Source organism: Melozone crissalis, unplaced genomic scaffold, assembly GCF_028551555.1.
Source record: "Melozone crissalis strain CALT ecotype California unplaced genomic scaffold, PUWL_Pcris_2 ptg000045l_1, whole genome shotgun sequence".
NCBI lineage: Eukaryota > Metazoa > Chordata > Aves > Passeriformes > Passerellidae > Melozone > Melozone crissalis.
The window spans coordinates 3,495,717-3,510,604 of record NW_026535823.1 but is presented as its reverse complement, the minus strand read 5'-3'; the positions used below and the strand labels follow the sequence as shown (position 1 = coordinate 3,510,604).

The following is a 14,888-nucleotide window of genomic DNA, read 5'->3' as shown; positions in this document are numbered from 1 at the left end:
ATGGCATCCAACAGAACACAAATATTAGTAGAATGTATTTCTGTATGGTAAGTTCCAACCTTCTTAAACTTTGGCCCTCTTTGAACTTGGTGAGTCACTGTTTGAGAACTGATAGCCAGCTTGAACAGCAAACTGCAAATGTTGCCAATGGAGCAGCCACACTCCGGTGTATTACTACAGCAGATTGTTCAGATACTCTGGTTAAATAAAGAAATCATCCTGAGGGTCTGGCTTGTCTCAGAGCTGGGTGAAGAGTGGGAGCCCAGGCACCTCTGTTTTACACAATCAGTTACAAACCTGCTGCTGGTGCTTGTGTTTCTGTGTTTGGACAGTCCTGAAGCAGCTTTGGTTCGTGTCATCACATTCTGGGCTTTGGAGACAAAAGCACATCTTGAAAATTTGGTTGCTGTGTTTACACTTAGCAAAATTTAAAACAAAACAAAAAAAAAACTTCTGGCCATGTGGGTTTGATCAGGTGAGCTGTGAGCCTCAGGAACTGTCTCCAGACAGCTTTGCTTTGCTTTTGCTCCTTGGGCAGTGAAGTTCTGGCAGGAGATTGGAGTTGTACAGCTAGGATTCCTATTAGGAAAGCAGTTTGGAGTGCCTTGAGGGCTGACAATCTGTTCCTGCCTCCAGGTAATTTATAAGTGGAAGGGGATTTTAGCCTAATGATCAATAGGTGGGCAGGTTGATTTTTTTGTTGCTGTGTTCTTAGTCTGCTGTTTCACCAGGACTTGATTTAGTGAAAAACTCAGCTTTTCTTCAGGATAATTCCCTATTAAAGAAGGAATGTCACGTTCAGCTGTCTTGTTGGAGTAATGTTCTGGAAATCTCTGACAACCTCTGTGTTGTCCTTTGGTGTGGTTAGGAGGAGGATGGAGCTGCTCTTTTTGCTGCCCTTCAAAGGGGATTGCTCTTTCAGGCAGTGCCTGAGCTGATCTCAGAGCTTGCAGTGGAGTGCCCAATGCAAAACTCTAAAAGAGAGTTGAGAAAAGCAGCCTGCTCACTGGCTGCCTTGGGTTAGGGCCCCTGGATTCATTTAAAGTGTTCTAGTCTGCTGTTCAAGCATGGATTCACATTGGAGAGTTTGAGAGTTGGCTTTGGCACTGCTTTAATTTCAGCAGCCATGTCAGAGTTGTGACTAGAAAATCTTTAAGTCTCTTGGTTCATGCATTGTTGGTGGACTACAGAAGTTGATAAGTTGTGATTTATTTAATGTTTTACTGTAAAGAAAATCAGCACCTTTGTTCACTTCAGCAGTTAAGAAATTTCAAATAGCAAATGGAAGGATTTTGTTATAAATGTTGGCTTTTTAAATTTAGTTGTTTTGAGACATAATTTTCAAAGGACTTTGTGCTAGTAAGAAAGAAATTTTTTTCCTTATAGGTGTCAACAGATGAACCCCAAAATCAGGGAAAAACCCATGAGACAAAACAGCTGCTCAAAGAACACTTGGGGCTGTTTGGACTTCTTGCCCTTTTTTTTTATTCTGGGCTTTATTTTCTTTCTGAGTAGCTGTTGCTTCCTCCCTTGAACCTAAGCTTAAAATGGGAATTTTCAAAATCTCTCCTGATGCATTTTCAAGCTCACCTAAGAAAGTTGGTTCAGTGGGGAAATACTGATTAGTAAAGATCAAGTGGAGGGAAAAAAAACTGATTTGAACTTGAAGATATCATCCTGAGCATTGGAAGTGTGGCAGTGTTTTAGGAGATGCACAGAGAAGCAGAGGAGTGAGTAGGGGGTTGTTTGCCAAATTATGCCTTTTCAGTGAAGGGGATGTGATGCTCTCTGGGTCACTTATCAGCATTTGAGGTTTTCTGAAGCTCTGGCAGCCCTGAGCCAACAGGATTGTTCCAAGTGCCTTTTCAATAAAGGGGATCTGTTGCTCTCTGGGTCACTTATCAGCATCTGAGGCTTTCTGAAGCTGGGCCAGCCACAGCTCTGGCAGCCCTGAGCCAACAGGATTGTTCCAAGTGTCCAAGGAGCAGGATGGCTTTGGGGAAATCCTCCTGCTGCAGCAATGTAGTGCTCCAAAAATAATGGGCATCTGTGCAGTTTGGGGCCTCCTCTGTGCCTGACAAATGTCTGCTGTGGTCCTGAATTCCTTAATGCTCCACTTAATCCCTTTGTGTGCATGATCATAATGTAAAAAATACATTTCAGACTTGCAGGGCTTTGGAGCTTGCCTCTATCCAGAGCTGAGTGAGTGGAGGGGGTTTAGAAGCTTGTGGGATACCAGGACTGTGTGAGGTGAGAGCAGCTGTGGTGGCTGTTGGAAGAGTGACCTGTATAAATTATTCTGACATCAGCTTTTGCCTGCATAAGCTGCACTTCCAAAGTTTAATTGGGAGTTTAATAAAGAAATTATGCATCCAGTAATTTCTCTTTCTATCCCAGAAAGTTCATTGCCATATCCTGACCTACTTAGCTTTTATTAACTCTGCTGCTTGGGTTTACAGCTGTGAGTAAAAGGAGGATGGGGGTCAGGATCCTTCAGCTGTTACTCTGTGAGTATCCTGCACCAGGAAATGCCTTGTGCCAAAGTGATTTAGGAGCAAGATGTGCTGGTTTTGATGGCAAAGCCTGGCCTAGGAGCTCTGAGTGAAATCCACCATGAGAGTGTACCCTGAACACTGGAAAGGTGGGATTGGAGTGAAGCCAGGAGTGAAACCTGGGTTACCAAGTACAGGGACACTGGTTTTTATTCACACCTGTTAATTATGAGTGGGTTTTAGTGGCAGATATTTCTAGTTTGGCTTTGCATTTACTGAGAACCCCAGTGCTGGACTGGGCTGTGGCAGCACCACCAGGTTCAGTGTGTGCTGCTGCTGCTCACAGGTGAGAGCTGTGCAAACCACACCAGGGCTCTCACAGTGGGGCTTTTGCTGATTGAACCTTTATTTGCCTCATTCCTGACTTGTGGCTCACACCTCGAGCTCTCCTCTGTTAACTGCAGGAAGGTGTGAGTGAGAGGTTTGTGTTCCAGTGTGCCTCATTCATGTGCCCCTTATCACTGAAATCCTCTTTTTTTCATGAGTGCCCTCATGATCTGGATAGTAACTTGTGCAGAAGTTCAGAATTTTATCTGCTGGTTCTCCTCTTGAGTACTTAAATCTTCTCAAAAGGCTGATGCTAAAATAAAAACTGAGCGTGTGCATTTTATAGCAGGAAGAAATGAAATTATCTGAGCACTGATACAATCAGAACTGTTGTTCCAGGCATCTGATTTCAGAGTGGAAAGTGTGTTCCTAGGTATGGAGTATCCTGTTGGGAAGGGTCTTTGCTCTGTGGTTAAGGTTGGGACAAAAGCTGCCCCGGAACTCTTGGACTCCTACAAATGAAAATCAAATGTGCCCAGTGAAGGTTGTACATGCCAGCAGGGGCCCAAGTGCTTGGCTCAATCAATTATTGAATATTTTGCCTTCTAAAATGATTTGGAAATCAGTGAACTGCTTTCGTGCAGTATCTTCTAAAAGATTTGTCCTAGAAACTTCAAGTTAGTTTGTTTGTTATGCAAATGGTGTACTGAAGTGGCCTCTGCCATCACGAGGTGTCTGTGTTGGGGTAGGAGACCTTGCCTGTTGCAGTGAAATGTCTCCCTTGAGCACTTCATTTGAACTCTTCCTGCAATGTCTTTCTCTAAGCTGCTATTAATTCTTTTTCACTTTGATGTTTTTGCTGTGTCTTGTACAGAGATGTTTTTCTTGTCTTTAGTTTTCATTAGTGATCCAGCTTCTGGGGAGTTTTGTGCCTGTTTCAAGGAGAGGACATGCAGTGTCTTTTAAAGTTCACTCTGGAGGTGCTGCAGCCTGGAGAGGATGTGCATGAAAATTTTAGCCAAGAACAGGTTAACCTAGAACTGTAAATCTGAAAACTTCTTAATTCTTGCTGGAAATAACTGGTGTAACAGACTGGTCCCACGGCTTGGGTGAGTGAAACACTGATGTGAATGGCAAACTGGATTGGAATATTAGCACAAGGTTCTGACAGTTCAAAAATCAGCTCAGGTGCACAAAGGAATGGCAATGACTTGGCTTGGCTGGGTGTTGAAATGGCAATCAAGATAATGCTGAAATCCCTTACAGATAAGAAGCCCATTAAAAATACATCATACATGTCTGGGAGTGAGGTGATAGCAGCTTTACACTGCTGTGGGCTGGAATTCCCATTTCTGCACTTCATACCACCCCCCTCCTTGGCATTGCTGAGCTGGGCTGCACTGAGGGTGGGTTTAGCAGAGCTGGGGCAGAGCAGCTGCCTCTGACACTGCTGTTGCTGTGCTGTGAATTTCAGCAATGAGGGAAGTCTTGAGAAGTGTGTAAGGGATACATTTCTGCAGCCTCCAAAAGCCTCAGAGTTTACTGACAGTGCATGGCTGTGCTGTTTCCCTGTTGCCTTTGTGGTTCCAACAGGTTTTTTTGTGTAGTTTGCTTTTTTTGTTTTGTTTTTCTGGAGTGGGTGCTCTTCCCCAAACTCTTGCATCACAGAAAATAACTAGAGTTTGAGAATGCAGGGAGCTTCTGTAATCCTCCTTCAGTATTGCAGAAATGTGTTCCAGAGAAACACCAGGAACTGCCTGTTCCTTTGGGTGCTTCCAGAGGGGGTTGTGACATCTGCCCTGCTTTCAGTGCCTCAAGTAGGGCACCTGGATACTCCTTTTGAGGAAGAGGAGCTTTGTGTTGGGTTCAGTGTTACATTGGAACAGAATCCTGTGAAGGTGCTGTTATCCCTTCCAGGAGAGAATGGGAGTAACCCTTGGAGCAAGGAATGAAGTTGGCTTCTGTTGTTTAACCTGGGAGAAGAGTGGACAGTCAAAAGCAAATATTGTGTTGCACTGTGTCTTCTTGGGTTGGCTATCTGAGCATTCCTTGGCTCAGAGCTGACTTTGTTCCCCCCTCAGGACTTACTGGAATGTCTCCATAATCTCCAGATCAGAGCAGAGGGTGCAGATTCCTGTGTGGCTCAAGGGGGGATGCAGTAAATCAGTTCAGTCTGATAAAGGATCTGCTGCTCCTGGAACCTCCTTTTGCAAGCTGTGCATGCTGATGTTTTAAATGCTTTCAGTATTTAAAATGCTGAAAGCCCTATTTGAAACCAAAGGTTGGAATCTCATTGTGTGCAGCTGTGAAATTCAGTGTGGTCAGAAGAATCTTTCTGCTCAGCTCCTCTGAATAAGTGAAATAACTGTATGGAGAGCACATTCTTTGCAAAGTGTGGGCAAGCTATTAAAAACTTAATTGCAAAATACCACAGATTGGTAAAGGATTTGCAAAAAAAGCTCCAAATTCAGCTATTTTGGGCTTGGTTTTTTTTTTTTTTGAGCACGTGAATCTAGTTAGTGGTAGGAAATGAGGTGATACCAGTGATGCTTAGTCTAGATCTGTACTTTTAGTTTTCAGCTTTTTCCTCCCTTAAAGGTCCATCCTAACTTTCAAAATTATCTTAGTAACACATGCTGCTCTTCTGTGGTAATAAATGGCTTCTAAATGAATGGTGGTGTTTTCTTTGTTGGGGTTTTCTTATTTGTATTGAAGATTAATGGTTCTTCTTTGCATTTATCAAGCTGTATTTCCACTTCACCTGCAGAAATGAGTGTTGTGTCTGGGGAGGTTCAGTGCCTTGCAAGTGGCTTTTCTCCTGTGGATGCTTGAAATAATGTCCTGCTCTTCATTTTCCATGACATTTCCTTTGTTCTGCAGGCTCTCAAATCCAAGTGCCCCTGGCTGAAGTGTTGGGAGGGAACGATTGATCCCATGCAGCTGCTGGGGAGAGAGGAGGGTTCCCTGTTTTCCCTGTGCTGCCAGGCAGGTTGCTGCTGACTGCAGAGCTTGGTTGTGGATGTGCTGAGCTCCTCATTCCTGCAGAGCCTTTTCCCTCTGGCAGTGAGCTGGTGCAAGCAGTCCCAGACCTGCAGGACTTGCTCACAGCTAAAGGTGTTTGGTTTTGCTGCTTTCCTTTCCTTTCACAGCTTTTATCGTTTCAGGTTTGTTAATCTGAACTCACTCACTCTGTAATGAAGATGATGTTCAGCAAACACAGCCTGCTCTGCTGGCTCCAACCCCTCCTCTTGCACAGGCCTCTCTGAAATGATCTGTGAGTGTTTTGAGTAGGGAATTGTCCCCTGGCAGGGACAGTGACATCTTCTTTCCCCTCTGAGCTGCTGGCCACTGGCACAGCTGCACTGTGGCATCTGTCACAGGGAGGGCTTGGAATTGCTGCACTGCTGATAAATTCCTTTTCTTTTCCCTTTGCTTCAGATTCCTCTGTCTTGCAGGTGCCAAATGTAAACTGTTCTGAACTGCTTCACTCTGCAGTGTCCAGAAATAGGTCTTGTTTTGGGAGAATCTATGAAATTAATAATTTTGGGGACAGATGTGTTTGAACTGAAGCTGTGCATCAGTGTTGTATGAAGTCTTTGGAAAGGAAAGCTTAAGCTCTTTCTCTCTGATCAAATAGTGGAAAAACTCTTCTTACCTTCATATTTTGAATTTTTTTTTAGCTGTGAGTTGTGTGATTAATTTTTCTTACCAGTTAGTTATTTTCTACTTGATTTTTATGCCTGTCAGAACAGTTATCCATAGCTTCACCATCTCTGGTAGTTTTCTGCACAATTACTTGAAGAGTTTCAGCCAAATCAGAAGTGCATGGTCTTTCACATGAAACTACACTGCAATTTCGAAAACCACCTGCACTTTTGAATTTCAGTGTGTTCCTTTTCAAAGGCAGAACGTTCACCAGCAGGGCATGGGCAATTTGTGCAGCAGTGAGTGTAGTGAACCATCCAGATAGGGCTGAGCAGCATTTCTGCTTCAGTGGGCAACCACAGTGTGAGCCTGCCCTGAGCAGAGTAAAGATTCCCCCACCCACCCCTGCTGCTTTGTCTGAGCTTGCAGCCTTTCTTTTGGCTTTGTGCACATTAAGCTGGAAAGTTGGTGGTGCTATTAGAGAAAATAGCTTTTAAACTGCATTAATGATAGGACAAAGAGTCATGCTTAAGCTCCTTTGTTCTTGATGAGGTTTAATAGCAGGTGGTGTTTTGAGTCATGCTTACAAAAATGGAACTATTGAAAACTTCAGTATCCACGTAAGTCAGCAGCTGTGGGTTAAGTGTTTGGAACAATGTCTTCATCTGAAGATCTACCTTGTACCTGAGGCAGTGTTTGGATCTCAGGTATCTCAGGATCTGATCTCACTGGGGCATTAGGTCTGCTCAGTTCTGAGTCAGCACTCAAATCCCACTCCTGGGTCCCAAGGCAGGGACAGACAGATTATTGTGTGCACAAACTGCTCTACTTCCACTGCAAGTCACTTCAGCTCAAAGGGAATTTTGCTCTCTGTAAATTACCACTTGGTTTCCTTGTTGGATTTTTTTCATGGTTACTTTTATTGTGAGCTCTATCCTTTCAGCTAAAGAAGCCTGTTGAATTAATATGCAAAATGTTAGAGGGAAAAACCTACTGCTGGTGGTGTTGATAAGGTTGCTAACTTGACTTCTCCCAGTGTGGCTGGTGTCTCATGATTGTGTGTTGTGAGTGCTCTGTCTGATGAGTGATGCATCCTGTGAGCTGCATGCTGTGCTGCAGGAGGGATCAGGCTTTCCTGTGGGTGCTTGCACACATGAACAAAATGAGCTCTCAGTCCCCTCCCTAGCTTGGAGGGCTTTTGGGAGGCTTGAGGCATCTTGTTGGAGTTGGGGAGTAGACCAAGAAGAATTTTGGAAAAGAAGTCAGACAGACATTGGACACAGATCATGTCAGAGTAACTTAAATCTGAGCTGCCAGCCTGCATTCTTCTAAAATCCATGTTTGTGACCTGGTAAAGCCTGATTTCTTGCATGGAATCTCTCAGTAGATGAAGGTAAGAAATACATACCTTCTGTGCTTTTTGTGCATTTGTGAGGGTAGACCTTGTGTTTTAAAATGCCAATTCACAGCCTTTGAAATGTTTCCTTTTCTGCCCCTGCTGTTCTGTGCAGCTCCTCCAAGGTGCCCCCCAGAGTGGAAGTGAAATGGGGAGCAAATGCCTGTGCCTGAGTAATGGAGGAGTGGGATGATGCTCTGTAATATTTCATGTTTTGGTGTATTTTTGTGAAGTACCAGGGAGTCCTTATATCACTAAAGAGATGTACTGGAGTTAAGAGCTTGGGAGTTTCACCATGAAATGATTGAAATCCCTTTTCAGAAATACAAATGACTCAAAGTATGTGCATAACTAATTTTTCCAAGTGAGAGCTAGGTAATAAAGCCATAGAAATCTGGTAACATTTCATTCATGCTCTGAAATGAGCCTCCTGTGCATAGGGTAGGACAGAGGTTTGATGGAAAACTCAATACTAACATGGTGGGATGGGAATTTGAGTGAGAAGCTTATGCCTAATTCTCAACTGAGATGTGAGACTTTGTACCTGCTACAATATGTGGTTATTACTATTTTCATACCTTCCATTCAGTTCTTTATTTTCCACTAACTGCAGCTGCTTCTGCCTGACTTGAAGGCTTTCATTTAGTATAGAGGAAAGATGCTACCTCAAAAAGAAAAATTACTGAGGTGCTTTGGGGCTGAGACTGAGGTGGAGCACTTTTATTGCTCATCTCCATGATATGTCAGATCCCACAAGTTCCTTGTTCACTGTGGAGAGAGACACTGAAAAAATACACATATTTATATTTATTTTATATATGTATATGCATGAAACTTAAAATTTTAATACTTGTCTGTAGTCTGTTGTTTCATGGGTTCCTTCTTAGTGGAGTCTACACTGCACAGACCTCCTAATAAAGTTGAAATTCAAGTTTGAAGAAAGCTGGTAATTGAAATTCCAAGCAGTAGTGATCCCGGTTGTGTAAGTGAATAATGACCTACTAATAATCTTACTGTTGTGATTAATGTTAAGGCTGTTTCGTGTCTCAAAACCATTGTCACAAAGTTGCTGCATTCAGATTTTTCTGTGCCATAGCCCTGTCTCTCCTGTGAGGAGAAGATGGCTCTTGTTTTCAGGGTGCAGGGTGATGTTTGTGTTTGTTCACAGGAGGTCATTGCAATCACCTGATTGTTGTGTAAACAGCATTTCCTGGATGGAAAATGTTTGTGTTTAAAGTGGTGGCTGGCTGGTGTTCCAGCATTGTTGTAGACTCCATAAAAGCTCAGTTTGCTCCGTGTTCTGCTGGCCTTGGTTGGAATCAGGATGAAAACCTTTGGGCCTCCAGGCCTGCTGGTTCACTGTGCAGATGCTCCCTAGGGCGTGAAGGGACCATGTGTGATGAGAAAGAAAAGCTGCCTTCTAGTGCAAGTGCTTGTAGGGGGGATGGCTGCTTTTCTGCAGAAATAAATCCATTTCTGGTGACAGCTAAAGCCATTGGGAAAAAGTACCAAACAAATATCATGGGAGGTTTTGCCTGGGGCTTTGTTTTAGTGTACTTATTTTCTCTAATTTTCTTCAATGTGCTTGGTGATGTTGACTGTATGAAACCTTCTCAGGTAGACTCTGATTAAGGAGATTTTGCTTTTTAGTCTGTGACTGAAGTTTTTGCTTAGTAATAATGATTGCTAAAAATATCTCATTGCTTTGTGACAAAGGATGTTGATTCATGTTGTTCCTAACTTGCTGTAACTTGGCTAATTTGTGCCAGCTTTCACTTTGTGATGTGGTGACACTCCAGGATCTGGTTTGTGATACTTTTTTCTTTTGGAAGCAGTAAATTTGTGGTGTTTTCTGTTGCTAACTACTTCTAGTGAATCCTCAAATGCATTTTATGAATGAGTATCCATGAACTGTACATCTATTTTTTAGATGCCTCATGGGAACAGCTGAAGAAGATTGAGGAAGACAATGCTGAGGGAATTTTAAAATTTCATTTGAAATAAAGCTTTTCCACTTTTTTTTTAGGCTTCCTGTTTGGAATGTCTTTTGTAAAGACACTCTTTCATCAGCAGTGCAGTATGCTTCAGGTGATGCTTGTGCCCTGGCCAGCGAGGATGAAAATGTCCAGGAAAAGGTATGCTGGGTACATCATGCTAATTACTCACTCTGAATAAATATTAAATTGTAAAATAGCATCCTTCATAGGATCTTCAAGGCCAGAATGTTTAATGTACTCAGTTGTTTGAGCAGTGATATCTTCCCATGTTTTTATTCTCCTTTACTTCATTTCTTGCAATCATGCAACAATTCAGGTGGATAGTTTGGGACAAGAGAAGGAATGAATAGTAAACCCACTGAAAAAAAATGAATTTTTTTTTCTAATTTGGTGGCCAGATATTAGAAGTGGGCACTGGGAAAGTGTGGGGCTCTATAGAACCACAATAGGCATGGATGGACTGGGTAAGTCCAGGCCACTTCCATCTGTTGTATTAAAACCAGTGTACAAATGATAGTTATCCTAAAGAGAAGATTGAAAATTAATTGGTTCAAGTCAGTATTTATCACTTTGCATTAAAACTTAAGAAGGCTAAAACATGTTTCTGAAAAGTATAATAAATAAGCTGTGGTCCCTTTCATTTTTACTTTACTCAGCACTTCAGGTTAATTGAGTGTAATTGTCCCACCCTGATTAACTCATGGCAAGTTTCTGCATCTTGCATTGCATAGTGAATTCCCAAGCTGTTGAGTCAGAAAATCATGATAATTTCATTTATTTATTTATTTATTTATTTACAGAATCAGTCCTATTCTAAACATGGGTAATATTGATATGTTGGTTTTCCTATTTCCTCTAGCAATCTGTAATAGTGTTAATCACAGTCCTCATTCCAAAAAAGCTTTTCTTTGCCACAGTAAACTCAGAAAATGTGTGTGGAGCAGTCTAGCTGGCTCAAGTGGAGAGCTCCCTGACCATAAAAAATCCCTTTAAATATTGTAAGTTTCTTAAGCATTGCACCAACTAGGGGAGCTCTTTTTTTTTTTTTGTCAGCTTGTGCAGCCAAATAGCATTCCTGTTCCTCAGGCTGCCTAAAAAGTAGTTCTGCTTGAATTTAATGTCTGATGCAATAATACTGGGAAGATTAAGTAAGCTTTGAGACTGGAAAACCACTGGTAAATGATTTCCTACTCTGCAACATTCTTCCTTTCATTCTGTTAATGTGGATGCATAGGTAAGCAGATTTCTGAACTTGAACCCAAGGATGTGAAAACTAATGTTAGACTGTTAGACTCATTAAAGATCTCTTGGGTGGATGAGAAATGTTAAACAAGTGTCTGTTTCTCCTAATGAGGCTGCTGGAGCTGCCCTGCTCCAGAGGAGCAGCTCTGCAGCCTTGATCAGCTTGCCTTAGATCAGCTGTCTCTTCAGCCATTGATGCTGTTTCATCTTAGGGACAGGGATGGGAGCTAATAGTTATTTAGGGGAAAATATTGCTCAGTTGTCTCTGAGGTTTGTCAGCTCAGATTTGTAGCTCCTGCACTTCAGTGGATGCTTAATTCTCTCAAATGAATATCATGTAGTGTTGTACAGCACAGCAGCCCATTTTGGGTCTGAACACTGGCACCTGCAGTATTTGGCCACGGGGTTTTGGATAGCCCTTAGAAAACAAAATGGGTGTAAATTCTACCACATTTCTTGCTGTATTTTAAAGTATTGCTCAAAACCAGCTTGCATATTTTGTAGTCATAGCTTAAAGTTTGAAGGCAAGTGTAAATTCTTGCTAGTTTTAGTCTGGTGGGTTTAAAACTTTTTTCTCCTCAGGTGCTGATACTTTTTATTTTGTGAATTCACTGCTCTTGATGGTGAATTTTTAGCTGTAGGAGAAAAGGTTGCTTTACAAGGTTCTGGCAGATTTGTGTAATTACTGTAGCTCTGCTGATAAGGCTGCTACAACTGAAATGTGCCACGTGTTATTTTCTGGTGGCTGTCTGATGCAAGTCAGCTTAGAGTTTTCTTTTTCTCCTCTTTTGGGCAGCAGGGAGATGGGGGAAGGTTTGTCAACAAATTGTGGGAAATTGTGATGGTGTTTGCAAGAGTCCAAGGAGGAGGGGAGAAATGAGGATCTGCCTCCATGCTTCAGAAGGCCGATTTATTATTTTATGATATATATTATATTGAAACTATTCTAAAAGAGTAGAAGAAAGGATTTTATCAGAAGGCTGGCTAAGAATAGAATAGGAATGATAACAAAAGCCAGCTGGGCTGTGATTGGCTGTTAATTAGAAACAACCACATGAGACCAATCACAGGTGCACCTGTTGCATTCCACAGCAGCAGATAACCATTGTTTACATTTTGTTCCTGAGGCCTCTCAGCTTCCCAGGAGGAAAAACCCTAAGGAAAGGATTTTTTATAAAATGTGTCTGTGACAGGAAGTCATAGAAGAACGAGGAACTCTCCTTAGCAAACAAACTGAATTAAGACAGTGCTAAAATGGTCTTTTCAGGGAAGATTGAATTGAATCATTTTAACTTGCTGTAGTCTTTGTGCAGATGAGATTTGAAACACGGGTGGGCAGTGGTTCTGAAGATTAATGCAGCCTAGTTTTGGATGTTTTGCTGCTGAAAGAAGTGCTGCTGTTGAGTGTCCCAGAGGAAGCTGCTGTGGCTGAGCATGGAGGCTGTGCCTGCAGAATCACTGATGTTTCACCCTCACTCTCCCAGGGGGAAGAGGCTGCTCCCAGCCTGGAGCCTGAGGACTCCAGCACACGCAGTTACTCCATGGAAGGGCTGCTCAATGACTTGACAAAACCTGACCAGGCAAGGCTTTTGTTTCATTCACTGTCTTCATACAGTCTTCAAATGCTTCTTGGATTTCAGTCTTTCATTTTGGTTATCTAAAGTTCATAGGAACCATCTCTCACGTTTCACCTGTACACTGGGTTGCTGTCAGACTCATGTTTCCAGTTAAAGAGAAAATGTGTGAGCTAACAGACCTTGCATTTCCCATGTGCATAAATAAGAGTAATTTAGTGTTTGGAGGTACTGACTAAAAACTTTCCAAGATAAATTAAAATTGGATGTTGTAGGTATGGATGTCTATAAATAAAACATCAAGTCTTTTCTCTGAGGTCTTTTATGTAGATCAGGCTTGGTGATTATAGCAGTCCATTTTAGCTTTGATCCTTCATGGCTTCTGTCATTTTAATTTCCTTTGTTAAAATAGGAAAAGGGTTGTATCTCAGCTCTGTGCCATTGATACTGTAAAGTCAGTGCTTGATGTTAAATGTTACAAACCAACTGTTAAAGATTATTTATTTGATGACATATTTTTGTTTCGTTTACAAGATATCTGAACTATGAACAAGATATCTAAACTATTAGTTTACAAATATTCTGAACTATGTCCTGTGTATGTAGTTTACAAGATATCATACACAGGACATACTTCAGAATATTTATTTCATTGTTTGGGTGTTTAAATGTGTTAAAACTTCCTGACCCCTTCATGTTTAGTGAGATGATATAGAGTAATGTACCTATTGGCAGGAGATTTTTGTACAATAATATTTCCTTTTGCTGCTGGAGTTAATCTGACCTGTTCCAGTGGTTGCATGCTCTTTCAGAGTTACAAAACCTTATTTTGAGTGTGCTTATGAAAACTGAAAACTTAGAATAAATAAGACTAAAGACTACTAAGCACTCAAAAGTGAAAAGTGATTTATCTCTTTGTTCACTTACAGGGAATGGCTTTAAATAATTTGGACCTCCATTGGAGTGATGAAATTAAAAGCCTTCTCTAAAGTTTAGGACGAAAACAGTAAATTTGATTGTAATGGAGCATGCAAACAGAACTGTTCCTTTTGGTTGCTGCACTATTCAAACTGCTTTTCTCATGGCAGGCCCTATAGGAATGCATCATTGAGGAAGCTGTTGCACAGGCCTGCTCCAGTTGATATTTTTACATGATTATTGCAGCTATCCCAGAGTAGCACAGAATGCCCCCTAGGTCTAGGAAGAAAGAAAATGAATTTCTGACAGAAATCCACACTGTTAGAACTCCATGTTAGATGTTACTGTGTGAATGCTTTTCTTACTCAGGTGTTGAAAAATGTAAATTCACCTGGAATGTTTTTACAGACAACAGAAATAAGTGAAACAAGCCAGCCTGAAGTTGTGAGTCCACCTTCAGTAGATGTACATGAAGCTTCCTCCAGCATAGTCCCAAGCACTGAAAACACTTCCAGTTCACCTACCTCAGAAATACCTCCAGTCTCACAGCCTGAGTAAGCTTTGTTCTTTGAGAGAATCTCACTTCAATTTTGTTCTTTTGATCTTTGAGAGAATCTCACTTCAATTTTGTTCTTTTGGTCTTTGAGAGAATCTCACTTATTCTGCCCTTGTTAAGATGTGCAGTAGGGATAAGGTGGGATTGCTCCCCACAGTTGTTTTGCTGGTTTGTGGTGTCAGTGTGGGGGTGTTTGTGGGTCCCCAGGATGAGGGAAGAGATGAGAATCTTGACTCCATGTTTCAGAAGGCTCATTTATTATTTTATTATATTAAAAAAAAGATATACTAAAACTAAAGAAAGAGAAAGGAGGGATACATCAGAAAGCTAGAAAGGAATGATAATATAATCTTGTGACAGACTCAGTCTGACACAGCTGGCTATGATTGACCATTAATTAAAAACAATTCACATGTTGGGTAAACAGTTCCCAAATGACATTCCAAAGCAGCAAAACATGGAGAAGCTGAAGCTTCCCAGCTTCTCAGGAGAAAAGAACCTGGCAAAGGGATTTTTCATAAAATATGTCAGGGACATGTCAGTGCTGATGGAGTGTGCCAGCAGTTCCTCAGTGTGTGGATGAAGAGTTGTGCACTTGCATGAGGTGGATACTATTGCCATGAGCAGTTTCTAAGCCTCTGCTCTGAAAAAAGCCAACATGCTTAGATAATCTGTGCTATAAAAGCCCTCAGGGCTTTACCATTAGGATTTCTGCCCTTCACAAATGTGCTTTCACATCTG

General features: G+C 41.7%; 1 protein-coding gene across 1 annotated transcript in view; it reads left to right on the top strand.

Annotated features, from left to right (window-relative positions):
• Positions 1-14,888, top strand: part of SUCO (SUN domain containing ossification factor) — a 38,708-nt gene that overhangs the window by 1,469 nt on the left and 22,351 nt on the right. Inside the window, exons 2-4 of the mRNA XM_054286157.1 lie at positions 9,887-9,995; positions 12,584-12,679; positions 14,000-14,145. Coding sequence (XP_054142132.1) covers positions 9,887-9,995; positions 12,584-12,679; positions 14,000-14,145 — 351 coding nt within the window. The remainder of the gene's footprint in view (positions 1-9,886; positions 9,996-12,583; positions 12,680-13,999; positions 14,146-14,888) is intronic.